The 12,683-nt window shown below is 24.4% G+C and overlaps 1 protein-coding gene across 1 annotated transcript; it reads right to left on the reverse strand.

Annotated features, from left to right (window-relative positions):
- Positions 1 to 911: 911 nt before the first annotated feature.
- Positions 912 to 11,371, reverse strand: LOC145839264 (polyubiquitin-B-like). Its single transcript, XM_082946860.1, has 6 exons — positions 11,266 to 11,371; positions 5,127 to 5,246; positions 3,550 to 3,717; positions 2,929 to 3,018; positions 1,490 to 1,705; positions 912 to 1,036 (listed from the first exon to the last, which is right to left on the reverse strand). Exons 1-6 carry the CDS (start codon positions 11,369 to 11,371, stop codon positions 912 to 914), a joined length of 825 nt encoding a protein of 274 aa, XP_082802986.1.
- Positions 11,372 to 12,683: the final 1,312 nt, after the last annotated feature.

A 12,683-nucleotide genomic window follows, 5' to 3' on the forward strand; every position in this document is an offset into this window, starting at 1 on the left:
CAATATATTCTTATAAGTCGTTTGGTCCTTTATCCTGAAAAATTGGCTTAATTCCTTGTATTAAATTTAGAGCAAACGAAATTTGTTTAAAAGAGGTGTTTAAGGAGGAATTCGATAAAATTAAAAGTACTTTTGGAGCTCTTGATTATCCGTCAATTAACAATACGTACTCTAAACTGGAAAAACCAATTAGACAAGCACCAAGAAAATGCCCTAAATATTTAAGACTGTCATATTATGGTAAAGAAGCAACAGATCTTGAAAAGAATGTCAAAAACACAGTCAACTCTACTTTTAGATGCACACAACAAATCTAATATATATTTGATCGGTCTCAATTTTCAAACTTTTTACTGACCGAAATATAAGTGAAGTCTGTTTACATTGTTTACCTTTGGAAAATTCAATGTTAAACTACAATTCTGATACTAATAATTTTAAATGAAATTTTACTGAGGAATTTAAAAATGCTAAGACTTTATTAAGAATATCTTTTTAGTGGTTAAAGAGACTTAATTTCTTAAAAAAACTAGATTATTTTAATTTTTAGTAAATTAAAATACATTACGTTATAATAAAATAGATTTTAGTAAAATATATGCAAAGTATTTACTAGTGGGCACGACGTTATTTTCGAATTTACCATACAAATTAAACCTATTCAAACGCTAAAGTAAATTTAAATAAAAAAATAATTTCTGCAACAGGACTTAGAGTTACCTGAAATACAATTTACAACTCATAATTACCTACTATCAACTTTACAATAATTTTTACGCACTGCAAGGTAGAAATCAAACAAGACAAACTGTTATAAAATTTATTGCTTTCAAAATTGCTAAAAACACAACATGACTAGATTATCTTATCGTTTTATCTTGAAAGCAAAACACTTGGCATCAAGCTCGCACTCAGCCACGCATTCTATACACCAAAAATAGAACGGACTCTTTCTGAATGTTGTAATCCATGAAAGTCCTTCCGTCTTCAATTGATCTTCCATCATACATCAAACGTTGTTGGTCTGGTGGGACACCTAAAACAAAAATTAATCTTTATATCAAGCTCTACAAGTACTTTGATATAACTGTGTACTCAAGAGTGCAGCTCTTTGTAGATTGAATTGTTAAATTTTCGTTATCTTATTTTGATAACTTATTTATTTTAATTATGTATGATCTATAAACTTTATATTGGTAATTTAAATCCTAGATAATTACTTTTATGAGAAGTCATATGTTTTTATGTAGCATTTAGTGAAAGCGAATAAAGTATATTAGAGTTTAATTTTAAATAAATTAAGTTTTCTGATTAGTAATTTAAAACTGAACAACCATATTAACTAAATTTCTACAACGAAAAGTTGCTAAACTAATCCTCTTTTTAACAAATTACATTAAATACAGCTACATATTATTAAACTAATCTTGAGTTAGAAAAATTATTAACACAATGACATAAAAAATCAAAAAACAACGTTAACACTCACCTTCCATTAATTCAATCTTCTTTTTCGCAGTTACAACATCGTCGAAAGAAAACAAGTCAAGCGTGACTGTTTCACCCGTCAAAAATCTAACAAATATCTGTTCAGTGCGCCACAACGTCACGAACGAATAATCGTTTATCTCGTAATCCAAAAATACCTTGTCGTCTTCTAGCTGTGTTTTGCGGAAGAACAAACATTGCTGTTTGAAAGGAACTCCTAGGCGAATTAAAAAAAGAGAACTTAGTCATTTTTTATTTTTTTTTTAAAATCGAAAACTGTGAGCACCACGTTTTTACAGTCGTATTTAAAGAAAGTTTTTTTTTTTAAGTGTGTAATAATAATGTTTACATATAAGGTTTAAACTCAAGATTATAATTAAGTTAAAAATTCAACTTATACTTCTTGTTTGTGATATGATTCATTTAAAAAAAAAAACTTATTAACTTATAACCGCTAAAATTAAAATAAAAGTTGAATATATTTATACAAAAAACATCTTAAAATCTTTAAATTACTTTTAATCCTAAATTACACTTTAAACAAATATTTTGTATTTTTTATTAAGAACAGAGTTTTCAATTTAAATTTTCAATTGGCCCCTTTTAATAAAATTAAAATGCTATGACCTCCTTTAACAAGACTACTCAAATAACTACCATTCGAAAACACCTAAGACCTTTTATCTAGATTAAGTTTAAACATTTTATGACCGCCTAAAGTATTAAAAACTGCTTTTTTCTTCTGCCCCTTAACTAGTTATTGCCCACCGAATTACTAAAATCGACCCAAAAAGGACGGTACCGCTCATTTTGGGATATCCTGATCAAGAATGACAACAATCTAATAAATAATATCATGACCGGTTTTATGGGTAGGTTTTAAAATTCCACGTGGCATTTTTGTACGAAGGGACACTTTTGCATAAAGGGTCAATTTCGCACGAAACATTTTTGCGATTGTTGTTTGTTTTTCTAATAATTTATTAATATTTTTTATTTATTTATTTTTTACAATTATCACTGTTACCACTAACTCTTACCCTAGGTCAATAACTTATTTTTTTCTTTATAGTTTCTTATAAATGAATCTTTTTTTAAAATATTAATTTTATTAGCTTTGTTTTTGTTCTTACTTTTACTATCACTGTTAGACCTATCCCTTACTTCCGGTCAACAATTTATTTTTCGTGCATTTTATACTATTTTATTTTGTTTTTTTTTTCTGTATTAAGTGCATTTTATACTATTTTATTTTGTTTTTTTTCTGTATTAAACAATAACATTTTGTTATTGTTTACTCTCGTACAAAAATGACTCCACGCTCAAAACTGTCACTAGTGCAAAATTATCCAGGTTTATTAAAGGAATTTTATCTATGACATATTTCATATACATAAAGCGTAATTTTTAAATCTATAGTTAAAAAAAATCTTCATTCACCTTTTTTGTCTTGAATTCTTGCTTTAACAACTGCAACAGTGTCTGAAGGCTCAACATCCAATTCAAAGGAGTCAGCTGTATATTCTGTCGCTACAGGAAAAAAATAAATAAACGTTATTTATAAATAAATAAAGAAAAATTGGTTGGGGTGCTAAGTATATTGTCAATTACATACTCTCTTGCTTTAAAAAGTACAAATAAATGCTGTAGTTGTAAAGATAAACCAAATACACTTTGTATAAAATTTTTTTACATATATTTTAAACCTATGCTTATAACCTTGAATTGTTAGTTGATAAATAGTAAAAAATAATTTTGCCGGTATAATTATAAATAAAATTACAATGCTTGTTTTGTATAAAACCAGTTTAAGTTTAAACTATCTTTTGTTATTTACAAACAATAAACTATGAATTTATAATGAATTGATAATAAAAAAAACGAATTGAAGTAAAACTATATATCTGTTTTCATAGCTAATAAATCACAAATAACTATAAAACAGTTATCTAGAATTCAATTTAGTACATTAAAAAAGCTTGAAGAGAGGTATAAAAATTTTAATTTCCAATTTTTAATTACCAACAAAGTTTAAAATATATTTAATCAAGCGATTACTACCTTTTGTGTCTCCTTCTTGAACTCCATAACAACGTCTTCTAAATTTGATAGTTTTTCTGTACACCAATTTTAGAGTTGACCCTTGATAAATTTTGCATTCAGACAGTGTCTTTCCATCTTCCAGATGTTTACCATTGAACATCAAGCGTTGCATGTCGTAAGGAATCCCTGATTTTTTATAGTTTTAGATAAAGTGAAATTTTCGTTGACTGTTTTGTTATATGCTCAATTGGTAAACCCGTATTTAATTAATTCTGAGTTGTTTCAGCGAACTGGTATTTAAGTAATTATGCTAAACTATCACCCATACTTTCATTTTGTACTCACGAGAGATTTTTTAACTACTTTGAAAAAAATGAGTTCTACAAAAACTGATATTAACAGAGTTGTCGAAGGTTTTTTGTCTAGATAAATATAAAGTTATTAATAGGTAAAGAACTTACTTAAAAAGTAAAAAAAAAAACATTGAAAATATACTTTTACACTACTTTAAAAAATTTCTTTAATAAAACACTAATACAAAAAAAAAAGTTGTATAATAAATTTGTTATTCCTTATCAAAAATACAAAAATTTACATTTAAATAACCAATTATTTTACTGTTAATTTGAAAATATCTCTAGTTCACAATTTTTATGGATTTATATTTGACTAAAATATTATATTTAATATTTCTTCCAACATTTCGGGTTATTTGGCAACTTTAATTAAGACTTTATTTTTATTAGTTAAAATATTCTTTATGAAATTAGATTTTTTAACCTTATTTTACAATGAAAAAGCTGATAAATAAGTTTTTTTTTTTAATCAGTACTCATAAATTTTTTTTTGATTCTTAGGAATTTTTAACCACGTTTCAATCATTGATTAAGTACAGTTACTAGTTCTTCATTTATACAGGGTTGCCACTTGTTTTTTCGAAATTTTCAAGGTTTTCAAAATTTCTTCCAGGTTTTTAAAAGTAAACATTTTTGGGTCTATTTTTAGTTTTAAGTTAATTTCTATAAAATAAATTTTATTAAATAGTACAAAAACATTAAAAAGATATTGTAAAGTTACTTAAAATGTGTTTTTTAATAAAAAAAATTTGATGATTACAAAGAATTTTATTTATATGATAGATTTTTTGTGTCAAATTGAAATTTTAGAACTGAAAGAGTTAAAATTATTAAAAATTCCAGGTTTTTCCAGGTTTTTTTATTTTAAAAATTTCTCAAATTCCTGGTTTTTCCAGGTTATTTTTGCCTAAATTGTCGAATTCCAGGTTTTTCAAGGTTTTCTAGGTTTCCAGGTAAAGTGGCAACCCTGTTTATATAACTTTGACAAAATCTTAAGTTTTTTAAATCACTTTTAAAAATAATATTCTGTTAGCAAATTTAATAAATTAACTCTAGTATTTTTGTTGTTGCTTAAATTCAACTTTAAATCATTAATTAATCGATATTTACTGTGTTTTTTTTCTAATTTGAACCATATATTTTTTCGATATTAAATCTATTATTTGATATTTAATAAGAATAAGCATTATACTTATTAACACATGCTAATTAACTAAAAATTTATATTAGCAAAACAACCTTCTTGTTTTTGAATTTTAGCCTTCAAAGTTGCATTTGTATCAACTGGCTCAACAGCAAGCATGAAAGTACTTTTTTTAGAAAGGTCGTCCACAAATACCTCCATATTTATATAGTATTCTAAAAAAATATTTGAAAATAAATAAAAAATGCTAAGAAATTATAACTAAGAAATATAAGGATGATATGAAATTTCATTTAGGATTGTGAAAAATGATTTCACACATAAGTTTAGTTTTTTGTTTTTGGCTAAAATTTTATGGAATTTTTTAGGACTTATAACTATATTATTGTTTCATTAACAAAAAATACATACAAAATATCTTATCCTAGGACCTGAAGCACTAATAAATCTTCCGGTTATCGAGTTGCATGCCACAGATGCGTTTTAAGTTTTATTCAAAACTGTTTAGTAATTGTTAAAGCATAGTGCCTGTTGGGTCTTTTTTTTGAATATTTTTGTAAGGAACTAAAAATGTTCAAATATTGTTGTTTTTATCTACTTTTACTGTAGTGCATTTACTTTTAAGTTCTACATTTTAAAAAAGATGTTTTTTTTTTGTAAACTAGACTTATTATAGTCAATCTTTGACTTAATTAGTGATGTCTATTTGCCTAATGAAAATAAACAGGGTTGTCACACTTTCACAACATTTAAGATAACTCAGGCTAGTTTGAAATAATTAAAAAAAATCTAAGGCCAAAGTAGGCTACTTAGAAATATTTTTTAAAATACAACTTGTTTTTCATGACTTTAATTTTACTTAATCATAAAAGTTGTACCTTAGCTAAAACCATAAATTAGTTAAACTTAAGTTTGATTGATAGTGATATGTATATAAACACTATATTTATTCCCAGCTTTAGATCAACACTGCCTTTTTTTCAAAGAGTAGCAACCCTAAATAAAACATTTTATTAATAAACTGTTGATAACAAAAAAATCAAGTGAACAAGAATAATTTCAGATAATTTATAATTTCACATAAATCTTTTTACAAAAATTTTAAGATAATACAGTTACACGTATGATAAATTATTTTATAAAATCAAATAAACATAAATATTTCAAATAAGTCTTTACAGTTCAATAAAGGATAACAGATGTTTCTTGATAAAAAATACTTATTATTTTCTGCATATAAGGATAAAAATGTTTAAGCAACTGGCAATAAAATTCATGTAAATGTCTAGTCGTGTAAAAACATTAAGTTGAAAAATGTATTTAAAGTTTTATTTTTAAAAAACATATGGTAGTTTTATTTTTTGTCCTTGTACCTACATAAAAGGTGGATGTTTCGTTTTTAATAACTAGCACCATATTTAGTATAGTATATAAACTGTAAATATAGGTAACTATTATAAAATTGATAGATTTTTATTACATTTTTACATTTAATTTGAACTTTTTATGATAACAATTTATTTAAAGGAACATCATCAAATGCATTAAATCAGATTCCTACAAACTTTCATTTTGATGTTGAAATTTTAATCTCTTAATTTTACAGCTCTGTGACAACTAATTATTTCATTTAGACTACTAAAGCTTTAAAAAAAATATTTTGAAATTTTGGTATATTTTATACTTATAGTTTAACTCAAAGTCAATGATTTTTTATGTTTGTATAATTTGTGCTACTATAAGAGTTGTTAAGTTTTAGTATATTTAAAATTCTATTTATTTCAACTTAACAAGTACTTTTTTAAAACACTAGAAAACTTGCAATGGTTGTAAAACACTTAAGTAACCAACAATAAACCACAAAAAAAAAGTTTCAACTTAATAAAAATTAAGTAATCACTATAATTTAGACTCTCACTCAGTGAATCAAATCATTGCCCTGGAAGACATTATATTGTCCTGGGTCGTCCTGAGTTTTTTAAGTTTGGAAAAAAAAAATTCAGTATCAGAAAAAAGTCAAGTTTTTTAACAAAATTAGTAAAAATAACCCAACATTGTAATAAGGTCTACTAGATAGTTTTAAAAGTTTATAAAAAACTGGTCTGAGTCTTTCTTAAATTTTTAAAACTCTGCTGAGACTTTAATAAAAAAAGCAAACTGTTTGAAGTCAACCTCTGATAATTTTTTAATTTTAATCTGTCCTGACTTATATTGAGTCATCCTGAGATTTTTTTTAATCTGCCCTGACTTATACTGAACATCTGCGATAGTAATGCCTTACTCATATAAAACCTTTAAAGTTAAACGACATCAGCAATAATGGTAAACTACTAAATTAGTTTTATTCAAAAAAGAGCATTTACAAAAATAATAACAGTGAGCTAAAAGGTTTGTGGGAAAGGTATTTATCAGGGTGGCTAAATGTTTTTGTCAAATTTTATCCATTTTCTTAAAAGTACACATGTTTGTGTCTATTTTTAATTTAAAGTTAAGTTTAAGGTTACAAACTATATAAGTAGTATAAAAACATTGCAAAGATAATATACAGCTATTTTAAATGTATTAAAAAGAAATTGATATCGGCAAAAAACGTTTATCTACATGATATATTTTTTGAGTCATATCAAAATTTTGTCACTTAACATGTTAAAATTATTCAAAATTTTAGATTTTTCCAGGATTTTTTTTAAATTTCTCAAATTATATGTTCTTCAAGGTATTTTAGTTTAAATTGTCAAGTTCCAGGTTTTTTCACGTTTCAAGTTTTTTTTTGGCAACCCTTATCAATATAACATTTAATATTACCTATATAATAATAAACAACTTATATACTTATATATAAAAAATAAAAGGTTTTATGTTTTCATAAAATACCATTTGATAGTTTTAGAAAATATACAATTACTAATTAAATTATTTTTAATTCATAAAACTTTAATATTATAAAAAAATTAAATCAGATACATTCAATAAGATTTCTTAAAAAAAATAAGATAAATTGCAGTTAAATTTGTAGTTTTAGTTTGCATTTAATACAAGAAACTTATGAACTAAAAACTTTGATTATTGAAAATATGTTTTAAATTTTCAAAGCTGTGAAAGAATTTGTTTGCTGAAATAAGGTTTTTATCAAATAAGCATTAGTTCCAAGTTATCCCGGGTTGTATTCTAAAATTCAAAATTCAAGTTGTTTCCAGATTAAGTTTTCAGAAATTAGTTTGTTCCTGCTTAATTATTATGTACTAAATTCAAGGTATTTTAATATTGCTTTTCTAAAATTTTCATAATAAATTTTTTCCATTGTTCCAGTGCTAAATTTATATACTTTTTAATACAATCTAAACTTACAATGCATATATATCAAAATATCAAACTTCAATTTTATACAATATCTTTTTTATTAATAGACTTTGCTTTAGTTTACTGTAGTTGCTTATATTCACAAAAATCTAATTCAAAAAAAAAGAAAAGATTTTACAAAAACTTATCTACTTGTCACTTAGCATACCAGCAACTGAAACAAGAGAAGAACAAAAAAAAAAAAAATAATAATGACATAGAAGCATTAGTGATATGATCAGTTGTGAAGACAAATGAACATATATAAAAATTCACCTTGATTATAATTACATAGATTTAACGAAGGACAAGACACAGCTAGCTTAAAATTAAACTATTTAAAGGAAAAAAACGTTTGAAATAAGTCTATTTGCAGATGACGCAAAAGTATTTAGCAAGTCAGAAACTTCTTTACAAACAACATTAGATAATATTCACGAATGGCTAAAAACAAGAAAACTTTATTTAAATCCAAAAAAATGCCAACTTCTAACCATCAATAAAAATATACCCTTCCCTATTAACCTTTTTACTAATAAAACTAAAATACCAGCAGTAAAATCTATTAAAGACTTAGTAATACATATATCTAAAAATCTAAAATGGAACGAACATATAAGTTATTTATACAAAATTGCTCAAAACTCATCATATCAAATACTTAAAAGTTTTAAGACCGGTTCTGCTAGTATTCTTACTAAATTATTTAAACCATTATAACAAAAGTTAAATTGTTAAAAAGTTTATTACTTAACAATTGTTTCACGCTAGTGCGATGATCACAAGTAAAAGTAAACAAACTAATAAGTTGCAACGGACAAAAATTTTATATAGTTTTAGATAAGTAATTAGTTGATTAGGTGATTAGTTAACTAATTGAATTTTAGTAATATTCAGCAAGATAAATTATAATTAACGTAAATACAATCATAACAAAAATCAAACAATAAAAACAAAACTATATAATGAAAACAAAGGTAGATTAAATTTAAATCTAGCAAATTAAGACTTTAAATAAAATTTTGTAAAATGTCTACATTTTCCCACCAGTTCTGATCTCAAGTTTAAACGTTTGTTTTTATCCGCCTAATCAACTAATTACTTATCTAAAACTATATAAAATGTTTGTCCGTTGCAACTTATTAGTTTGTTTACTTTTACTTGTGATCATCGCACTAGCGTGAAACAATTGTTAAGTAATAAACTTTTTAACAATTTAACTTTTGTTATAATGGTATAAAGGCTCCTTAATTGTGAAGCTCTTTAAAAATTTATTGTTAAAACAACTTCAATATAAATTATTTAAAATCTAAGTTCGCCCTAAACTCGAATACAATACCCCGATATGGTCACCCTATTTGAAAAAAGTTAGAATTAAGTCTGTGCAGAGAAATTTTACCCGTTTTGTTTGTATTAGATGCAACATTTCAAATACCTCATACAAAGATAGATTGGTGAAACTCAGATTGGAGTTTCTAGAGTATAGAAGATGGCAGTTTGACTTGATAACACTTTTTAAAATTGTTAATGGTAAATATAAAGAATTTTTCAATCAGTTTTTTGTTTTTTTTTTCGGACCAATTATAATTTGAGAGAAAAAAATAAAAAAATAAAATGTAAATATAATTTTAATAACAGTCAGTGGCAAAATTCTTTTTTCTTCAGAACAATAAATATGTGGAATAAGTTACCGCAGGATGTTGTTTCGTGTGGGAGGATGGAAAAATTTCGATTAAAACTAAAAAAAAATCGATTTAAATAATATAAACACAAGTAAAATACAGTGATTAACGAATAAAAATTCATTGTAAAGTATTAATTTCACTAAGATTTATTTTTCTTCCTTACACCTTCCCCCTACAGATTATATTTTTTTATATAAAATTTTCTAAATGTGTAATCTTTTTATGCATAGGATTTATATAAAAATTTATTTAGTTTTGTTCTATGTGCATACTAAGTTATTATTTATCATACAGGACTATTTGTTTGTTTTTTTTTTGTTTTTACTATGTTATTTTTATATTTTAATTTTCATTGAATGTAATTTGTTCGTTTCTTTTTTCGTGTGTATTGTTTAAGCGGCTCAGGTTTTAATGCCCAAGTCCATCTTTGCACAATAAACTCCAATAATAATAATAATAATAAAACTAATTTGAAAGATTCCAAAGTAAATTAAACCAAACTTTAGTTTTACTTAATAAAAATTTATTTCATACAATTTTCTTAATAACTAAGTAAAGTTTCTACTAAATTTGTTTAAAGAACTTAAAAATTGTAAACATTACAAAAACTTTAAGAAAAGTTGGCAAATATAATTCAGATAACTGTAGCACCATTATTTAAACTTAAAAAGTCTAAATAGAGGTTTATAAATTCAAATTTACTTGATAAAATTACATGTAACAAATTTTTTACTGTTTTAAGTGTTTTTCTTATTGTATATGTATCAACCAAACCACTAGATTTTTACACATTCAACTCAGAGAGTTTTTTAACTTGAACAAAGTGCTATTTGTTAATTTTACTTTGGAACTAACTTACTTTCAAAGACAATTTGTTAAGTAGATTGGATTGAAAAGTTATAGATTTTTGCAGACTTTTTTTCACGATACTTAGGTTTTCGATAAATGTATATATTTCTGTAATAAGATAAATGTATAATTTTAAAGAAGTTAAAAGTGCTTAATATTACTTATAAGTAGAAACTTAAACTCAGAACTGCAAAAATGTTGAACCTCAGTTGAACCATACATTTTTTCGATATCAAATCTTTTTTCGATAGTTAATAAGAAATAACAGTCATGTAGAGTTATAAGCATTTTACATGTTTAAAAATATTTACTATTTGTGAAGACATACAAATAAACTAAAATTATATATTATCAAAACAACCTTCTTGAATTTGAATTTTAGCCTTCAAAGTGGCGTTTGTATCAACTGGCTCAACAGCAAGTTTGAAAGTACTTTTTTTAGAAAGGTCGTCCACAAATACCTCCATATTTATATAGTATTCTAAAAAAATATTTGAAAGTAGATAAAAAATGCCCTAAAAATAATTAAGAAATATAAGGATGATATAAAATTTCATTTAGTTTTGTGAAAAGTGATTTCACACATAAGTTTAATTTTTTGTGTTTGGTTAAAATTTTTATGGAATTCTATTAGGACCACGGTTTAATGCACCTTGCCTGACACGTTTCAGCAAATCTGCAGCAACGTATAATTTTTTTGTTAAAACACGCGCTTTTGTTTTAATTTTTAATTTAAAAACATCCTGCTATCTTGGCATTTAGTGTTCATATATACTCAATTTTGCAGTTCTGAGTATTATTTTTAATTTATAAATAATATTTAGCACTTTTAAGTTCTTTAAAATTATACCTTTATCTTACTACAGAAATATATACATTTATCAAAAACGTAAGCATTGAAAAAAAAGTCTGCAAAAATCTATAACTTTAAAATCCAATCCACTTAACAAATTGCCTTTGAAAGTAAGTTAGGTCCAAAGTAAAATTAACAAATAGCACTTTGTTCAAGTTAAAAAACTCTCTGAGTTGAATGTGTAAAAATCTAGTGGTTGATTTGATACATATACAATAAGAAAAACACTTAAAACAGTAAAAATTTTGTTTTATATAAAGTTGTCAAGTAAATTTGAATTTAATCACCTCTATTTAAGCTTTTTAAGTTTAAATAATGGTGCTACAGTTATCTGAATTATATTTGCCAACTTTTCTTAAAGTTTTTGTAATGTTTACAACTTTTAAGTTCTTTAAACAAATTTAGTCAAAACTTAACTTAGTTATTAGGAAAACTTTATGAAATAAATTTTTATTAAGTGAAACTAAAGTTTAGTTTGAATTATTTTGGTATTTTTAAAATTAGTTTAAAAGTTTTTTTCTTTTAAATTGTTTTAATATAAGCTACCTGTATTTTGTCCTTAGTTAATTCTATATAATTATAATCAATGTGATTTTTTTTTATGTTCATTAACATTTTGACTTCACAGCTGAATATATCACTAATGCTTCTATGTCATTTCTAAAATTTTCTTTTTTTTATTCTTCTTCTTGTTTCAGTTGCTGGTATGCTAAGTGACAAGTAGATAAGTTTTTTGAAAAATTTTTTTTTTGAATTAAATTCTTGTGAATATAAGCAACTCCAGTAAACTAAAACAAAGCCTCTTAGTAAAAAAGATATTGTATAAGATTGAAGTTTGATATTTTGACAAATATGCATTGTAAGTTTAGATTCTATTAAAAAGTATATAAATTGAACAATTGAACAATGGAAAAATTTTATTATGA

The sequence above is a fragment of the Thalia democratica genome, chromosome 6, assembly GCF_965202585.1.
Source record: "Thalia democratica chromosome 6, ktThaDemo2.hap1.1, whole genome shotgun sequence".
NCBI classification, from domain to species: domain Eukaryota; kingdom Metazoa; phylum Chordata; class Thaliacea; order Salpida; family Salpidae; genus Thalia; species Thalia democratica.

Bases quoted from the DNA above. Each gene is read 5' to 3' on its own strand.
- LOC145839264 (XM_082946860.1), bottom strand. From the start codon at position 11,371: ATGGAGGTATTTGTGGACGACCTTTCTAAAAAAAGTACTTTCAAACTT. The intron at 1,706-2,928 runs GTGAATGAAGAT...TAATTCGCCTAG, and splicing joins AAGAATTCAAGACAAAAAAG to GAGTTCCTTTCAAACAGCAA. The intron at 1,037-1,489 runs GTGAGTGTTAAC...TTTTTGTTTTAG, and splicing joins GAAGATTGAATTAATGGAAG to GTGTCCCACCAGACCAACAA.